Source organism: Eutrigla gurnardus, assembly GCF_963514095.1.
Source record: "Eutrigla gurnardus genome assembly, chromosome: 8".
Classification (NCBI taxonomy): Eukaryota; Metazoa; Chordata; class Actinopteri; order Perciformes; family Triglidae; genus Eutrigla; species Eutrigla gurnardus.
In genome coordinates, this window is record NC_139922.1 from 27,212,282 (window position 1) to 27,227,526 (window position 15,245).

A 15,245-nucleotide genomic window follows, 5' to 3' on the forward strand; every position below is an offset into this window, starting at 1 on the left:
CGTTTCCGTGACGATGATCTGTCTTTGCCCCTCCAGTACACTGTGTGGGCCGCTCTGTGGGTGGCCTGGAACGTCTTCATCATCTGCTTCTACCTGGACGTAGGAGGCCTGTCCAAGGTGAGGCTTTCAACATTTACAGCACCGCCGACATATATTATAGTTCCTATTCAAAAATGTGTCCCCTGCCAGCACAAAGGAAGCCATGAGTGATGTAAGACTATGATGACGGACATTTTTTTTATAAAGAAAACAACAAAAACTTTTACTGCACAAAAGCACAAAAATATGGAAGAATGAATGAATGGAATGAATCGCTTCACTCAGAATGGAAGTGAACGGGAGGCAGATTCAATTTTAATTTTATAGCATCGTAGCGAATCATACAAAAGCAATAAATATATAAATTGCTAAATGAATATAAAATAAATATAAGCATAAACATACACATGAACAAGATTTTATGAACAAGGTTTTAAAAGAATGATGAGTCTATTAAATACTACTACTAATACCTAGATGACGTTATTTTACGTCGAGCAGCTTGGCTGTTGGTATCCACGGAGATAAGCCCCTCCCCCTCTCCGTCAACGTCTGGTGTGAACACATCGACACGCTGACGGTTCTCTGAGGGATCCTGAATTCTGACCTTGTGCCAATGTTTTTTTATTTTTTATAATTACACTAGACAGAACTGCTCCGACGGGAATCGTTGTTTTGATCTATAAAAGCCTCGAAGCATCTTTTAGCTGTATCAGCACTGAGTGGATATTTGACCTGTAATTAGATATGATGCCACCAGGTGCTTTTCTGCCTACGTGGAGTCTGAATAACAAGCATAATGAACGTGTGACGCGGCCGTCTGAACTATAAATCACTCCCGTAACCTTTCTGCCGCCGTGAAGACGTACAACTCGGCCTGGAAGGAACTCTGCCTTTCCCTTTAAAGCGGTTTGTGTGCTCGGCTCTGCTGACGGTCGCCTCCCTGTTGAGATTCAAGTGGAAGCTCACAGTTTAAGATCCTCCCTGTGAAGGCACCGTGGCACGTACATGCAGTCCTTTAAATCCCCGGTGCTCCCCGTGGTTCCTGAGTGCAGATTAGATGCATATTTATCCACAGAGAAGTGTTTGGGTGGTCACCTCCCCCCCTCCTCCTGACATCTCCTACACTTTTCCCCACTCTGCTCCTTTGATCTTTTTCTCTTTTTTTCAGTTGTTCTGCATATTTTGTACATTTCATATCTTGTCTTTTTCATTTCAGTGTACTCCTCCCTCTCTCTGTCTCTCTCTCACTCTCTCACTCTCTCTCTCTGGAAACGTGCTCTCAAAACGTTTGTATTAATTTATCTATTTATGTATGTATTTTTAGTAGATACACCAAACATCTGATTTGTCTTTTTTTCTTAAAAAAAAAAAAGATATTTGCCTTTTAATTGTGCCATGTACAAGAGCGGTAAATAAAAAAAATCTCTCTCTCTCTCTCTCTCTCTCTCTCTCTCTCTCTCTTGCTCTCTCTCTCTCTCAATTAAATTGATTAAATTTCAATTTTCATTTTAATCAGCTTTATTGGCATGATGTTTTCAATTAAACATGTTGCCAAAACAAAAAGTCACATACAGTAAATACAATAGAATACCATCTCTCTCTCCCCCCCTCTCTCCCCCATCTTCTCTCTCTCTCCTGGCTGTTGATGGGTGTGTTGCTCGTTCGCCCCTCACCATTGACAATAATGGTTTCACGTCGGCGACGTTCACCTCGCACCGGTTCAGACGCTGAAAATGAATTTCAGAAACATCGTTCCCGAGCTCTGGCGACTTTGTCACTGTGTGAAAGACCGCGGCTCCGTCAGAGTGTGTGTGTGTGTGTGTGTGTGTGTGTGTGTGTGTGTGTGTGTGTGTGTGTGTGTGTGTGTGTGTGTGTGTGTGTGTGTGTGTGTGTGTGTGTGTGTGTGTGTGTGTGTGTGTGTGTGTGTGTGTGTGTGTGTGTGTGTGTGTGTGTGTGTGTGTGTGTGTGTGTGTGTGTGTCCGTCCTCCCGCGTGGTCCCTGCTAGAATAATGAGGCTTGTAGGGGCCAGCTGCTTGGGGCTGAGGCTGGGCATTAACCCGACAGATGGAGGCCGCCTGGGCTCGCTGAGCTCTGCATATGGTGGCCAGGAGGGGAGCAGGCTAATGGAGCGCGCACACACACACACACACACACACACACACACACACGGGCACGGCCACAACCCAAAACTGGGCACGCAGCTTTCTGAGAGGTCCCCCCAATAAATCTGATCATAAAACAGAGTCAGCTAATTCTGTGTCGGCTAGCCATGACTGATGTTGACAGGACTGTTGGAGTGTGTGTGTGTGTGTGTGTGTGTGTGTGTGTGTGTGTGTGTCTGTGTGTGTGTGTGTGTGTGTCTGTGTGTGTGTGTCTGTGTGTGTGTGTGTGTGTGTGTGTGTGTGTGTGAGTGTGTGTGTGTGTGTGTGTGTGTGGGCGAGTTGTCAGAGTCATATGCCACATGCTCTGTCACCTCCTATTGATCCCGGATCCCCTCCCCCCACGGTGCAGAGAGACTCTCAGACAGACCCCCGTTACCCGACACACAACCCCCCCCCCACCTGAATATGGTAAATCTTTAACTCATATCACCTTGAAACATCCCCAGATCATTACTTACATTAAGACAATTATTATTTGTATTACAAGTTTTCTGAAATTGTGTTTTAATACGTAAATGCAGCATCAACTGTGCTCATTTGCATACATTCAAATTCATGTATTGCATATAAATCGCTTCATAAATCAGAATACACTGCCATAAAAAAATTATATTAATAAAAAATATATATTCTGGATGTTTTCTTTCCACTAGAGTCTTCCCATCCATTCGCTGCATCTCTTTTGTTTCGTTCTTTTTTTCACACTGAGCTTTTCAAAAAGAATTCCAATAAATAAAATACCCAGAACGTTAATCTCTGATTCTAACTAACCTCTTATTAAAATCATTTTTATATCGGTAGAGAACGATACACAAAACAGGAAGTCATTGATCGATCTTTTTATGTTTTTGGATGACTCTTATTGATCTGTCTGTCAGTCGATCCACCACTTTGGTTGAAATAGAAATAATCTCAACAACTATCTGACGGATCAGATGTCTGTTTTCTAACTTTCCTTACCAATAATTGTTTAAAGCTCAAACTAAATTGATCTCATGATGGATATGACAGGATTCCCAATCAGTTTGATTTGATAAAATGCTATCTAATCCATCGAGTGGAGACGACCTCCAGTCCAGTGTTTTGTAGCCCTCTTGGCTTTTTGTAACCAGAATTGACAGGAGAAGGCAAATGCTGAATAAGGCATTTTTATGAAATGATGATGTGTTGGTTGTTTGGTTTGTCGGACTACTTTTTGGGCATAAAGTACCTGAACCTGAAAAACATGAATATTATCTTCACATATACAACCAGTTTTTTTGGATTAATCAGCTTTCCCGTCCTCTCTCTGCAGTTTGACATGCAGACCACCCTCAACTCCTCCAGAATCAATATGCAGCCGGCAAACATAACATTTTTCTTTGCATTCTGAAACAGTACATCAGGAGAAATAAGATCCGACTCCTTCGATGCGAAGCTTGATAGAAAAGGCCTCACGTCTCCGGTGATTCTAGCAGAAGAAAATGGTTTACGCATCATCAGCGGACTAACCTTGAATCTATGATTTGGAGCGATTGATTTGCGCTTCGGGGTTCACGGAGCAGAACAATAACACTCTTGACAGTAAGTTGTCAAAGGACTTCGATATTGACGTCTTGACTTTGCTGCAGTTGTGAGTGCGGCGGCGGCGGCGGCGGCTGGCTTGGATGGAGATGGTTTCCCTCGCTGGCGGGCTCAATCAATGGCATCTGTCAAGTCATTAGTCTTCACCGTCCTCCCTGCTGACCTCCAGCCGCCCTTGTTTTTGTGATTATGTGAGAGAATGATGGAGAGGGGAAGCCTGGTGATGAGTGATCAGAAGGAAGATCAGAGAAAGGATTAATACACATTTGAATGTTGGCGGCTCTCGTTGCCGTTGACGACGGCCGTTGATACCTACGTGTTGACGATGCGCGGGCGTTAAGTGTGAGTGGGGGTTGATGGGAATCAGAGATGTTTCCTGACAGCGCCCGGCTCCCGTTAATAATGCATGTCTTGTCACCGAGGGGCAGATGCGGGTTAGATTGCTGTATCGGGGTATTGATTAGAGCGAGCGTCTGTATGCGCGGGCTCATGTGTGCAGATTAAACATCGGCAGGGTGCTACATGTAGACATTCTGCGTCCAAACTGTAGAAGTTGTTCAACTTCCCTGTGAGAAGTTTGTGTTCCCGTGACCGGCTTCACGCCTGTCGTATGTGTTGTCGATCTTCAGCTTTTAGAAGGTGGGCTCACCTAAATTAGGATTATATTCTCACCATGCAGATATTTTTAGTCCTATCTGCCCTGGTTCTCCGTCTCTGAGAGTTCTGCCTCCACCCCCATATATAATGGAGGTGGATGGAGTCTAATTTGTGGCGCTCACAGCTCTGAAAAGTAAGAATCAGCAGTAACTCATAACTCCTGAAACAACGTCCTTGTTACTCTGAATAAACCCGCAAAACACACTGTCAACAGTTTGCAGAGGGATTATTTACTCTCCAAGAAGTCGTTTCAAAGCAAACTGTTGACTGTGACATCTGTGGATTATCTGAAGAAACAGGCGTATTGTTTCTGTAGAATCCACATTGTTTTTTTTACTGAAATGTAAAAGCTATACGAACACAAACAGGGTGACAGCAGGAATCTCAAAGACTGTGGACGAAGACAAGTACGTCCTCTGGGATGGCAGTGTGGGCTGGTGCACCACTTTGGTTGCCATTACATTTTTATACAGACATTCATGGTCCCAAGTGGATGAATCCTCATGATTTTGATCTCCTGACTTCTCCTCGAATGCCTCCCTGAGGATTTTTACTCAGTGAAGAGGTTTAGTGAAACTTTTGGATGGACTTTGAGCACGTTAGCATGTCGGCGTTAGCGTTTAGTTCAAAGCATCGCTGCACCAGAGGATAGCGTGGATAGCGTGGCTGCAGACTCTTAGTCTTGCTTGTATAATTGGATGAACCGAGCCTTTCAGCACAAAGAGAACAGCCATAAAAAAAAACATAAGTTCCACACTGTGTGGACTGTGTGACTGGCATCATCTTTGTATGATGTAAGGCAACACTCTCCTCCACTTAAATATTGGATGTAAATGTACTGAATCCAGATCAGCCAATCCAACCAATGAAGTCAGTATCAGACCGATATCTGTATCTATGCGTCTCTAAGAGACGAGCCCTTTTGTACAACATCACCCGGTGCATCTCTCAGCCAACTGTGTCTGCAACGACCACTTCTGTATTCTATGATTGAATGAATTCAACCCACAGGTGGCTAACACCGCCGTCTACCCTCTAACAGGCTTTAAGGCTTCGTAAAAAACACTTCCTCCAAAGTCAAAAACAAGCGGTGATGCATGCTGGCAAGCGGCTCAAAGTCGCCGTGAAAAGGAACAACATGCAAGCTTGCCAAAAACAAAATTAAACTCGGCCAAACACCCTGCAAAACTGCTATCAGCAACCATGAGAGATCCTTTAGACCCAAAATATTGTGCCGCTCGCTGCAGCAAAATACAAGATGAGTCGTGGACAGACAGACTCACTCACACATGCAACCGTTCTCATGATCCTCCCGGCGGATACAATAAGAAATCAATGTAACGTATTGTTTTTTTGACTCCTATCAGGACAGCGACGTGCTGACGTTCAACATCTCCGCCCATCACTCCTGGTGGAGCGAACACGGGCCGGGCTGCGTGAGGAGGGAGATGCCGGGCAGCGAGGCCCCGGGGGTCCGCACCACGGACAGCCACTCCTACATCACCGTCATGGGCTGCCTCCTGGACTACCAGTACATCGAGGTCATGCACAGCGGCACGCAGATCCTCATCGCTGTGAGTACAGAGTCGCTTATACGTGAACGCGATAAAAAAGGAAGGCGGTGTTTTTAGTCTCAGGATACGTCCACGGCGGTCTGTTATTGTGTCTATGGCGGCCTCCCCTTCCTCTGCTCCGGTGACTGAATGAAAAATGGATCTGTTGTTTTGTCTGGCTGAGGCTCAGACCTGCCAGCCCGCTTACAGGTTACTCAAACACTGGAAGTGACTGTTATTGTCCCACGTATCCCTGCCAGCATGCAGCACACTCATGGAGGACGGGGCTCCTATTGGACGGGGGCCAGGGTGTTCTTGTTGCTGCCAGCGCAGCAGCAACCTGGGATCAGACATGCACATTACACACATTTACTCACAGTGGCGTTCACTTCCACGCACTTTGACTCGCGATGCACATAAATGCGCCCACACCTGTTTTTCCACACTTGCTTCAATACATGTGGAGCGGATTAAAGAGAGAGAGTGCCCCCCTGGAGAAAGGTAATAAAACGGCTGACCTCACTTAACAGCCCCCGACTCTCTCACTGAACATTATTAACCCCCCCGCACCATAGGCAGTGAATTGGTTTATTCCTCGCCCCACATGCACTTTGACTCTTCCATAAGAGATGGCAACACTTTTTTATACGCTATTGTTCAGCCGAGCGTGCAACACCATCTCCGTGGGAACGGCTCCCGAGAGAAACGGGGGGGATTGGTGCTGAAATCCCAGTGTCACAAATGGCATCATTTTCCTCGCACTCTCACTTCCTCTCGGGCTAAAAGCAGAGCGCCGCTTAGGAAAATACTCTCCGTTTAGACGCCCAATCTTGTTTTCGTCTGTCTTTTCCCAGCAGCCACCGCGGGCTCTGCAAAGATAGGCATTCTCTCGGCTGGCCATCAGGGGGCGACTCCTCTGGTCTCTCTCTTGATGTTTTATCTCAGTAAACATTGTAAACATGAGTTTATGGTCTCAATCTCTAGTTTCAAGTCTTCTTCAATCCAGCATGATGTTCATTTAGTACATTATGGTCCATTTAGAGTCCACCAGACCAGAAAGCAGGGGATGCTTTAGGGGGCGGGGCTTACCTGCTGATTGACAGGTCGTTACCAATGCAGTTAGCTTCTTAGATGACTTTGCTGTAAAGTTGACCTTGAATTATGAAGCTGACCTTGTTAGCAGCCTCACACCAGAATCCAGATGGATCCAGATCCAGTAAAGTTGCTGCTCGGGGTTCATCAGATCCACCCGTCGCTCCTCCACAGTCCAAATATGGTCACTTCCTTTCACTCTCTGACTTCCTATCAGCCTGCAGAACTGCGGCGTAGTTGAAGGAGTGGATGAAAAGAGTGGGAAGAAAGTGCGATGTCCCTTTGTGTTTGTTGGCGGGGGTTTCAAGGTCGCCCTGAGAGGCCATTAAATATTTAGTTAGGGCTCCAAGGTGCATGTTTCATTAGGATGAAAAATGTGGATCCATCGGCCAGTAATGGAGGCGTCACCGTCCGTCATCTATCAGCTCAGATTCATGACGGGTCAGGAGGAAGGCGTCCGGCAGCGATGTCGGGCCGTGATGTCACTTACCGTCGCTACGGGCGACGTTGGGTCAGAAAGTAACTCAGAGGTCTAAAGGATGAGCCTGACGTGGAGGCAACCTTTTCAAACCAGTATATAATGTTTTATTCATCCATTCATCACTGAGGGAATATTTTTGCTCCGTCTCTGCCCTCATGTTGCCTTCACGGACAGTCAACCCTCTGATCCATCCTTTGTATTGCTTTATGAATTTAGGGTTGTTCGAGGGAATTCCCACTGGACTCAAGGATGAATTGATTAGATATTGGAGGTCATAGGTCAGAAGTCAAGATCAGTGTGACCTCACATCTGTCCCGTTCTCGTGATTTCTCAGGAACGCCCTGAGCAAATGTCCTCACTGAAATTAACTAGATAGATAGATAGATCTCTCTTTCCTCCCGTGATCCCGTCTTCGCCGCCGTTCAGTTAAACCTGCGAAAGCAGGCGGAATGTAGCTGAGAAGAAAGGTGTGAGGATTAACAAAAAAACGAGTGCACGATGTGACGATCAGTTTCCATCAGACGCACTGAAGTGAGTAGTGAGAGATGTCGGCGTCGCCGAGCTTCTCGTAAACTGCACACAGATATCGTATCGTTGAGGTTATCGCTGCCACAGTGCCTCTCTGTTCCCCGGGAAACCGCCGCTGGGAGGACCGTGTGGTCGTTGATAATGGGAGGAACATCAGCCGGCGTCGCTCTCTCGCTCCATCGCTCAATTCCTCTTTTCTTTCCACTATCCATTTCTTTTTCCTGCCCAGATCTCCCACCGTTTGACCTTCACGTCAGTCAAACTCCAACTTCAATGTCAATGTCTCTCTCTCTCTCTCTCTCTCTCTCTCTCTCTCTCTCTCTCTCTCTCTCTCTCTCTCTCTCTCCCTGCATTTATCCCTCACTGTCACTTTTTTTCCCTCTGGAGCTTGGATGTCTCTCTCGTGTCCCTCTGCTGTCTGTGTTAAAGTGCAGCTTGTTTAATAACAGCGTTGCATTGTGGGGGATGATTAGAGGGGTCCCCGGCGTGGCCACACCCCTGTGATTACCACCTGGGGGGGGGGGGGGGGATGCAGGATGGGGTGTGTCGCTGTTCAGGTTCACTCAGTTCAGCGGCATGAAAACAGCTCTCTTAACAAACAGGTCCGAGTGCTTTGATGAGTCCATTAGTCGGCGTTGTGTTTTCCAACTCTACTGCCGAACCACCGTCACCACCGTGGGGGATATATACATATACATATATATATATATATATACATATATATATATATATATATATATATATATATATATGTATGTATATATATGTGTTGTTTTTTTGTTGGTTATCTGTGCGTCTGCAGGCGGGCTGCCAGCTGGACGGGTCTTCGCTGTGTTTCCTTTTTGACGTGCAGTTAATTCGTCCAGAATCATTAAATGGCCGCACATTGTCTGGAATAATGATAGCATCAAGTACATCTGCAATATCTCGGCGCTGACGTGGCATTGTAGCTGCTCTGTAAGTTTTACAGCATCTGCTTCAAAGGATTATAAAGATCCCGGGATTAAAAGGCCGATGATGCAGTAGTCAGCAGTTATTATGGCTGTCGGCTGCTGCCAAGAACAAGGGAGGAGGAGAGAACCACCCAGAGACCAGAGCAGGGAACTGGTCTCCAGCAGGCCCCTGAATATACATATATATATAAATATATATGTATATATGGGGCTACTCCAGTGCAGTAAAGTCATGCCTTCCCCACCATTACACTTCAAAGACCAAGAGCTTTAATTGTTCATCTATTTTTCAGGGAAACGGATTCTCCCCTCAAATTAATTTTACTCTAATATTCGGTCTTTTTACTAAAAGTCTCTTACTAAACTTCCGAGTGCAGGCAAGGGGAAGAAATGGGAACAGGGGAGAACTTGTGAAGTGAAAAGCAAGCAGCATTAAAGAAGTAAACCTTCTTAACGCCACGTTTGCTTGTTCTTCCTTTGCTTTCTGAGTGTATATTAGGTGTATTTTCCTGCCGGCATGCTCCAGCTTTCAACCAGCTCTGAATCTGGCTTTCCTTGAGGAAAAGCTGTGATGGTACCTGCTACTTAACGTTACCGTTCACTCACGCCACATAGTTGACAGAGTGCAGACGTTCCTCTGTGTTGTGTTGAAGATGATGTCATGCACAATGTTGCTGCGGGGGTCAGCTGATAATCCTGCCTACTCTGAGGAGGTGCTATCTGCAGGCGGTGGAAATGAGGCGTAAGCCGGACCTCATCTCTAATCGTCTGTGTGCGTTGGGCGAGCGGGCCCCGTCTCCTGTGTCTCCGTGCAGCTTTTATTTCTGCATGGCGGCTTCTCGCGTCGGAGCGCCGTGTTTTTCTGACATCAGCACGCCGATATTTGCAGTTATTTGAAAATGTAAATCAGCACCACAGACGCTCAACGGCCCCACGTGGTCCTCTTAGTGTGTGTGTGTGTGTGTGAGGGGGGCTGGTAGAGAGAACAGGTGGATGCGGTCCCTGCAGTCCCCATCTCATCATGTTTTGTCATTAAACATGCAGCTGTCCACACACACACACACACACACACACACACACACCTAATTTTCTGCAGAGACGCCTTCGCCTCCTTCGTCAGGCAGAAAGTCTCGTGTAATTAACCTACAAGACATCTGCACCGCTCTCCCTCTCTGCTCCTCCTCTCATCACGGAGGTGAACTTCTTCTCCCGCCGCCGAGCCGCGATCAATAGTTTGTTAATTAGCTCGTAGATCGACTTAGATCTCCTTCACCGCGCAAACATGTGCACAGTCATGTGTGTGAAGGGGGCGTCTCTGAATCCGTGTGAAGGGACAGATATACAACCATTAGCATCCGTTCATTGGGTTTTTGACCTCGGGGTCACGCTGATCGGAGGGCTTTTGTCGGGGAAATCCCCAAAATATCAGAAAATGTGGAAAATCTGAACTGAGTTCTTGTTGTGTGAACGAGGTGTGATCGTTCTACGTAACATCCGGTTATGAATTCTGTCTGATGGCAAATACTCAGGATTTGGATTTAGAATAAAGGTCTTGAAATGTGTGTTGTATGTGATGACATCTATGATAGAACAGAGAAAAGAAGATCTCCATATTTGAGGGACTGAAAACAGCATTTTCTGACATTTCTTTATGAAAAATGACTTTTGATGATGAACAGATGATGAAAATAGTTGGTGATTATATTTCTGTGGATCTATTAGTGGAATTAGTTTTCCTTTCATTTGTGGTCCTTTTGTAAAAAGCTGTCTCCAAACATCATGTTGGTTGTTTAGAGGACAATAACATCTCATTTAATGTGATGAACAAGTGACATAATAAGTAGACTGAATACTGACCATTGGATTGGTACAAAGATGGAGTTTACCACAGCTGGAAGGGGCTGGAAAAGCATGGAGATGCACCTTGAAATGCTTTGAAATGGTAATTTCCGTCCAGCTGATTCCATGTGGATGCTGCTTTAGCCTTGTTGCTCAATAAATGACTCCAAATGAAAATGGTTTGTATATTTCCTGATGATCAACTAATCAGGGAATCAGTTTAAATGGAGGAGCTGAAGGATGTAGCTGTTAAGACCTTTATGGCGAGCTTTGTTGTGTAAATTGTCTGTAACTGAATCGTAGCGGTACCTGAGGCGAGGACCAGCTTGTGATCGTGAGGCGGCTTCATGTGCAGCAGTCTGATGTTTACGGGGGCGTCTTTCTGGACCGCCACATTTAGTGAACACCCGACCTTCATTAGCTTATGCAAATACGACTAGCCGTCCCTTTTTTAGCTGCGCAGCTCCACACACATGAATGTTTGAGGCTTGAACTTCTTTTGGCCCTCATTATCACAGAGCAGAGAGACAAAGATAATGCTGAAGTCTCACTAAGAGCTGCTTTAGTTTCCTCTGCAACAAAGTAAATAGGAAATGAAGGCGCGCTGCAGAAAGAGCTCTGCTTTTGATGTTTTCCCAGATGTAGTGGTGAGCTTCTGGCGCCCCGGTTTTTCTGCCTCGCTGCTTCCTTCTGCCACTCGTCCAGATCGCCGTGCACAGGAAAACCCTGCAGAGCAGACAAACAGGAGGACGCTGCTGTTAGGGCAACAATGAAAGGAGTGACAGCGATGTGGAGACCTGTGTTTAAAAAGTGACTCACTTAAAAAAAAAGAGTCCAGACTGCAAAGGAGGAAAAAACCCCAGAATGATTGGCAGCTCAATGAGTTGGCTTTAGTTTGGCACGTCCTCGCTGGCAGACGGATATCGAGCCTCAGAGGACGTGCGGCGGCTTTATGAGCTTAATTAATGTGACATCAATCTCTCAAATGATCCCTGAACTCCAGGAGTGACAGTGGGAAGTCAGAAGGAGAAAGACGGGGAAGCGTGTGTGAGCGGTTTTATGAGGAGCCGTTATTTAATATGCAAGCATATATAAGTGGACTTGTCACTTGTTATTGAGGGCACTGGCCTATATTGACTATAAGGGCAGCAATGCCTCCAGCAAAACCTCATTACCTCATATGCATCACACTCAATGTTCCATCGCCATAGAAACGAAAACGACAGATATGAGATATGCATTTCTACGCAGCATCCAGACGATACGTGGCAATATTGTATCAAGTATTGATCTTTTATTATGTAGACCATTGATCAAACCTTTTGGAAACGGTTGCTTTTTAACACCACTAGATGGCGCTGTGTTTTTTATTGGGTTGTTGTGGTGGTAACTACTGTAATGTGTGAATAAATTAACTCGGGATGAACCCTTACTACGAGTGATGATGGGTATCGTTTGGCTTGAGAAGTTTCGATACTTACTGTGTTCTTTTAGCATCTTTTCCTGCTGCTTTGATTGGCTGTTAAACACGACAGGAAATGGTAACTCCCCGCTAAAATAAAACAACAAATGACAGTTTGACGACCCCACCCCCAATGATAAAAGGTCGTCCGACTCAAGCTTCCTCTGTTGTGACACCTCAGCGTTTCCTCGACTCGAGTCCCAGACCACAACGGTGATCAGAGCCCTTTATGAAAATGGAACAAACGTGCACTCACGCGTACATAATAACTCACTTGTAAAAACCACACCACGGACCACAATGCACTGCCTGCTGTTAACACCATCTTGTGTTTGACACCAGCTTTATACATATGCTAATTCACCTCCATTTCACCGCCGCCGTAATGGATGGGGTGAGACCGGCAATTAGATCCCAGCGAGGAGAAGCGGGAGTGAGTGGGAGAGTTATGAGTATCTTATCTGGCCTCACACAGAGTCGCTGCCACACCTGCGTTTTCATTCATAAATAAAACATTTCATCTGGATGAAATATGTTGAATGACGAAAACACGACCAAAAAGAGGAAACCTTTGCTGCTGTTATAACTGTACAGGCCGGGTTTAGGTTGAATGAGTCTTACATAAATAGTCACCGTCACAGACAGACAGGCAGACAGACAGACAGGCAGACAGACAGACCGACCCCCGGGGGTTTGTGTTTGTGTACCCAGTGTGTGAGCAGGGCAGCGTGCCCAACGCCGTTTTAATTGGTGTGGCACAACGCCAACCGATGGATGGATGGGCAGCGAGAGAGACTGTCTCTCACCGTGTCTGTCTCTCACCGTGTCTGTCTGTCTCTCACCGTGTCTGCCTCTCACCGTGTCTGCCTCTCACCATGTCTGTCTGTCTCTCACCGTGTCTGTCTCTCACCGTGTCTGCCTCTCACCGTGTCTGCCTCTCACCATGTCTGTCTGTCTCTCACCGTGTCTGTCTCTCACCGTGTCTGCCTCTCACCGTGTCTGTCTGTCTCTCACCGTGTCTGCCTCTCACCATGTCTGTCTGTCTCTCACCGTGTCTGTCTGCCTCTCACCGTCTCTGCCTCTCACCGTGTCTGTCTGTCTCTCACCATGTCTGTCTCTCACCGTGTCTGTCTGTCTCTCACTGTGTCTGTCTCACACCGTGTCTGTCTGTCTCTCGCTGTGTCTGCCTCTCACCGTGTCTGTCTGTCTCTCACCGTGTCTGTCTCTCACCGTGTCTGCCTCTCACCGTGTCTGTCTGTCTCTCACCGTGTCTGTCTCTCACCGTGTCTGTCTCTCACTGTGTCTGTCTCTCACCATGTCTGTCTGTCTCTCCCCGTGTCTGTCTCTCACCGTGTCTCTCTGCCTCTCACCGTGTCTGTCTCTCACCATGTCTGTCTCTCACCGTGTCTGTCTGTCTCTCACCGTGTCTGTCTGTCTCTCCCCGTGTCTGTCTCTCACCGTGTCTCTCTGCCTCTCACTGTGTCTGTCTCTCACCATGTCTGTCTCTCACCGTGTCTGTCTGCCTCTCACCGTGTCTGTCTGTCTCTCACCGTGTCTGTCTCTCACCGTGTCTGTCTGTCTCTCGCTGTGTCTGCCTCTCACCGTGTCTGTCTGTCTCTCACCGTGTCTGTCTCTCACCGTGTCTGCCTCTCACCGTGTCTGTCTGTCTCTCACCGTGTCTGTCTGTCTCTCACCGTGTCTACCTCTCACCGTGTCTGCCTCTCACCGTGTCTGCCTCTCACCGTGTCTGTCTCTCACTGTGTCTGTCTCTCACTGTGTCTGTCTCTCACCATGTCTGTCTGTCTCTCCCCGTGTCTGTCTCTCCCCGTGTCTGTCTCTCACCGTGTCTCTCTGTCTCTCACCGTGTCTGTCTGTCTCTCACCGTGTCTACCTCTCACCGTGTCTGCCTCTCACCGTGTCTGCCTCTCACCGTGTCTGTCTCTCACTGTGTCTGTCTCTCACTGTGTCTGTCTCTCACCATGTCTGTCTGTCTCTCCCCGTGTCTGTCTCTCCCTGTGTCTGTCTCTCACCGTGTCTCTCTGCCTCTCACCGTGTCTGTCTGTCTCTCACCGTGTCTGTCTCTCACCGTGTCTGTGTGGCGTTCACTCACTCTGCTTGCTTTCCGGTTTTGTTCTGCTGCATGTATGTGCACCATGAGCAGTGATGTCATAGTGAAGCGATGATGTCATAGCGAAGCACTGAGGCATCATCGCCGTTTATGTTGATCTAGCAAAGGTTTTAGGGAGCGGCTGTAATGGTCAGGGGGGAAGAAACCCATGATATACGGACGCCAAGTAATAAATAATAATATAAATGTTGATAAATATATTCCATAAGGCATCGGTGACGTCTTCATGTTTGTTTGTTTTTACTAACCGTCTAAAACCTGAAGATATTCCAATTGTTTGACGTTTTTTCAGGACTTTGAGTTTCCCTCGACAAACATGGAACAATTGCTTGATTATTAAAAAAATTGCACCTGATTTCCCATCAAATCCTCGTTTGAGTGTTAAACCTTTTGCACGGCGTTGCATCACCGGCCCTGAGATCCCACACCGTCGCCAACTCTGGAGGCTGCATTCCTGCCGAACCCGCTTCCCCTTCCAGATGCTCCGTACATTATTATTATTATTATTATTATTATTATTAGTATTATGATGATTTTTGTTGCACAGCCTGTTATCATCGCCGGCTCCGTGGCGTCTCTAACCTCTTCTGTGTTTGCTTGTGTTTCAGCTCCTGGGCTTCGTGTACGCCTGTTACGTTGTCAGCGCTATCACTGAGGAGGAGGACAGCTGTGAGTCTCACACACACGCACACACACACACACACACACACACACCACACACACACACACACACACACACACACCACACACACACACACACACACACACACACACACACACGGATG

The 15,245-nt window shown here is 46.8% G+C and overlaps 1 protein-coding gene across 3 annotated transcripts in view; it reads left to right on the plus strand.

Annotated features, from left to right (window-relative positions):
- Positions 1–15,245, plus strand: part of nkain4 (sodium/potassium transporting ATPase interacting 4) — a 42,713-nt gene that overhangs the window by 18,638 nt on the left and 8,830 nt on the right. For all 3 annotated transcript variants that reach the window (XR_014597515.1, XR_014597516.1, XM_084014421.1), the window contains exons 3-5: positions 37–117; positions 5,792–5,998; positions 15,069–15,129. Coding sequence is in view for 1 of the 3 variants with exons in the window: in XM_084014421.1 (XP_083870547.1) it covers positions 37–117; positions 5,792–5,998; positions 15,069–15,129 (349 nt within the window). In the remaining 2 variants the exon portion in view is untranslated. The remainder of the gene's footprint in view (positions 1–36; positions 118–5,791; positions 5,999–15,068; positions 15,130–15,245) is intronic.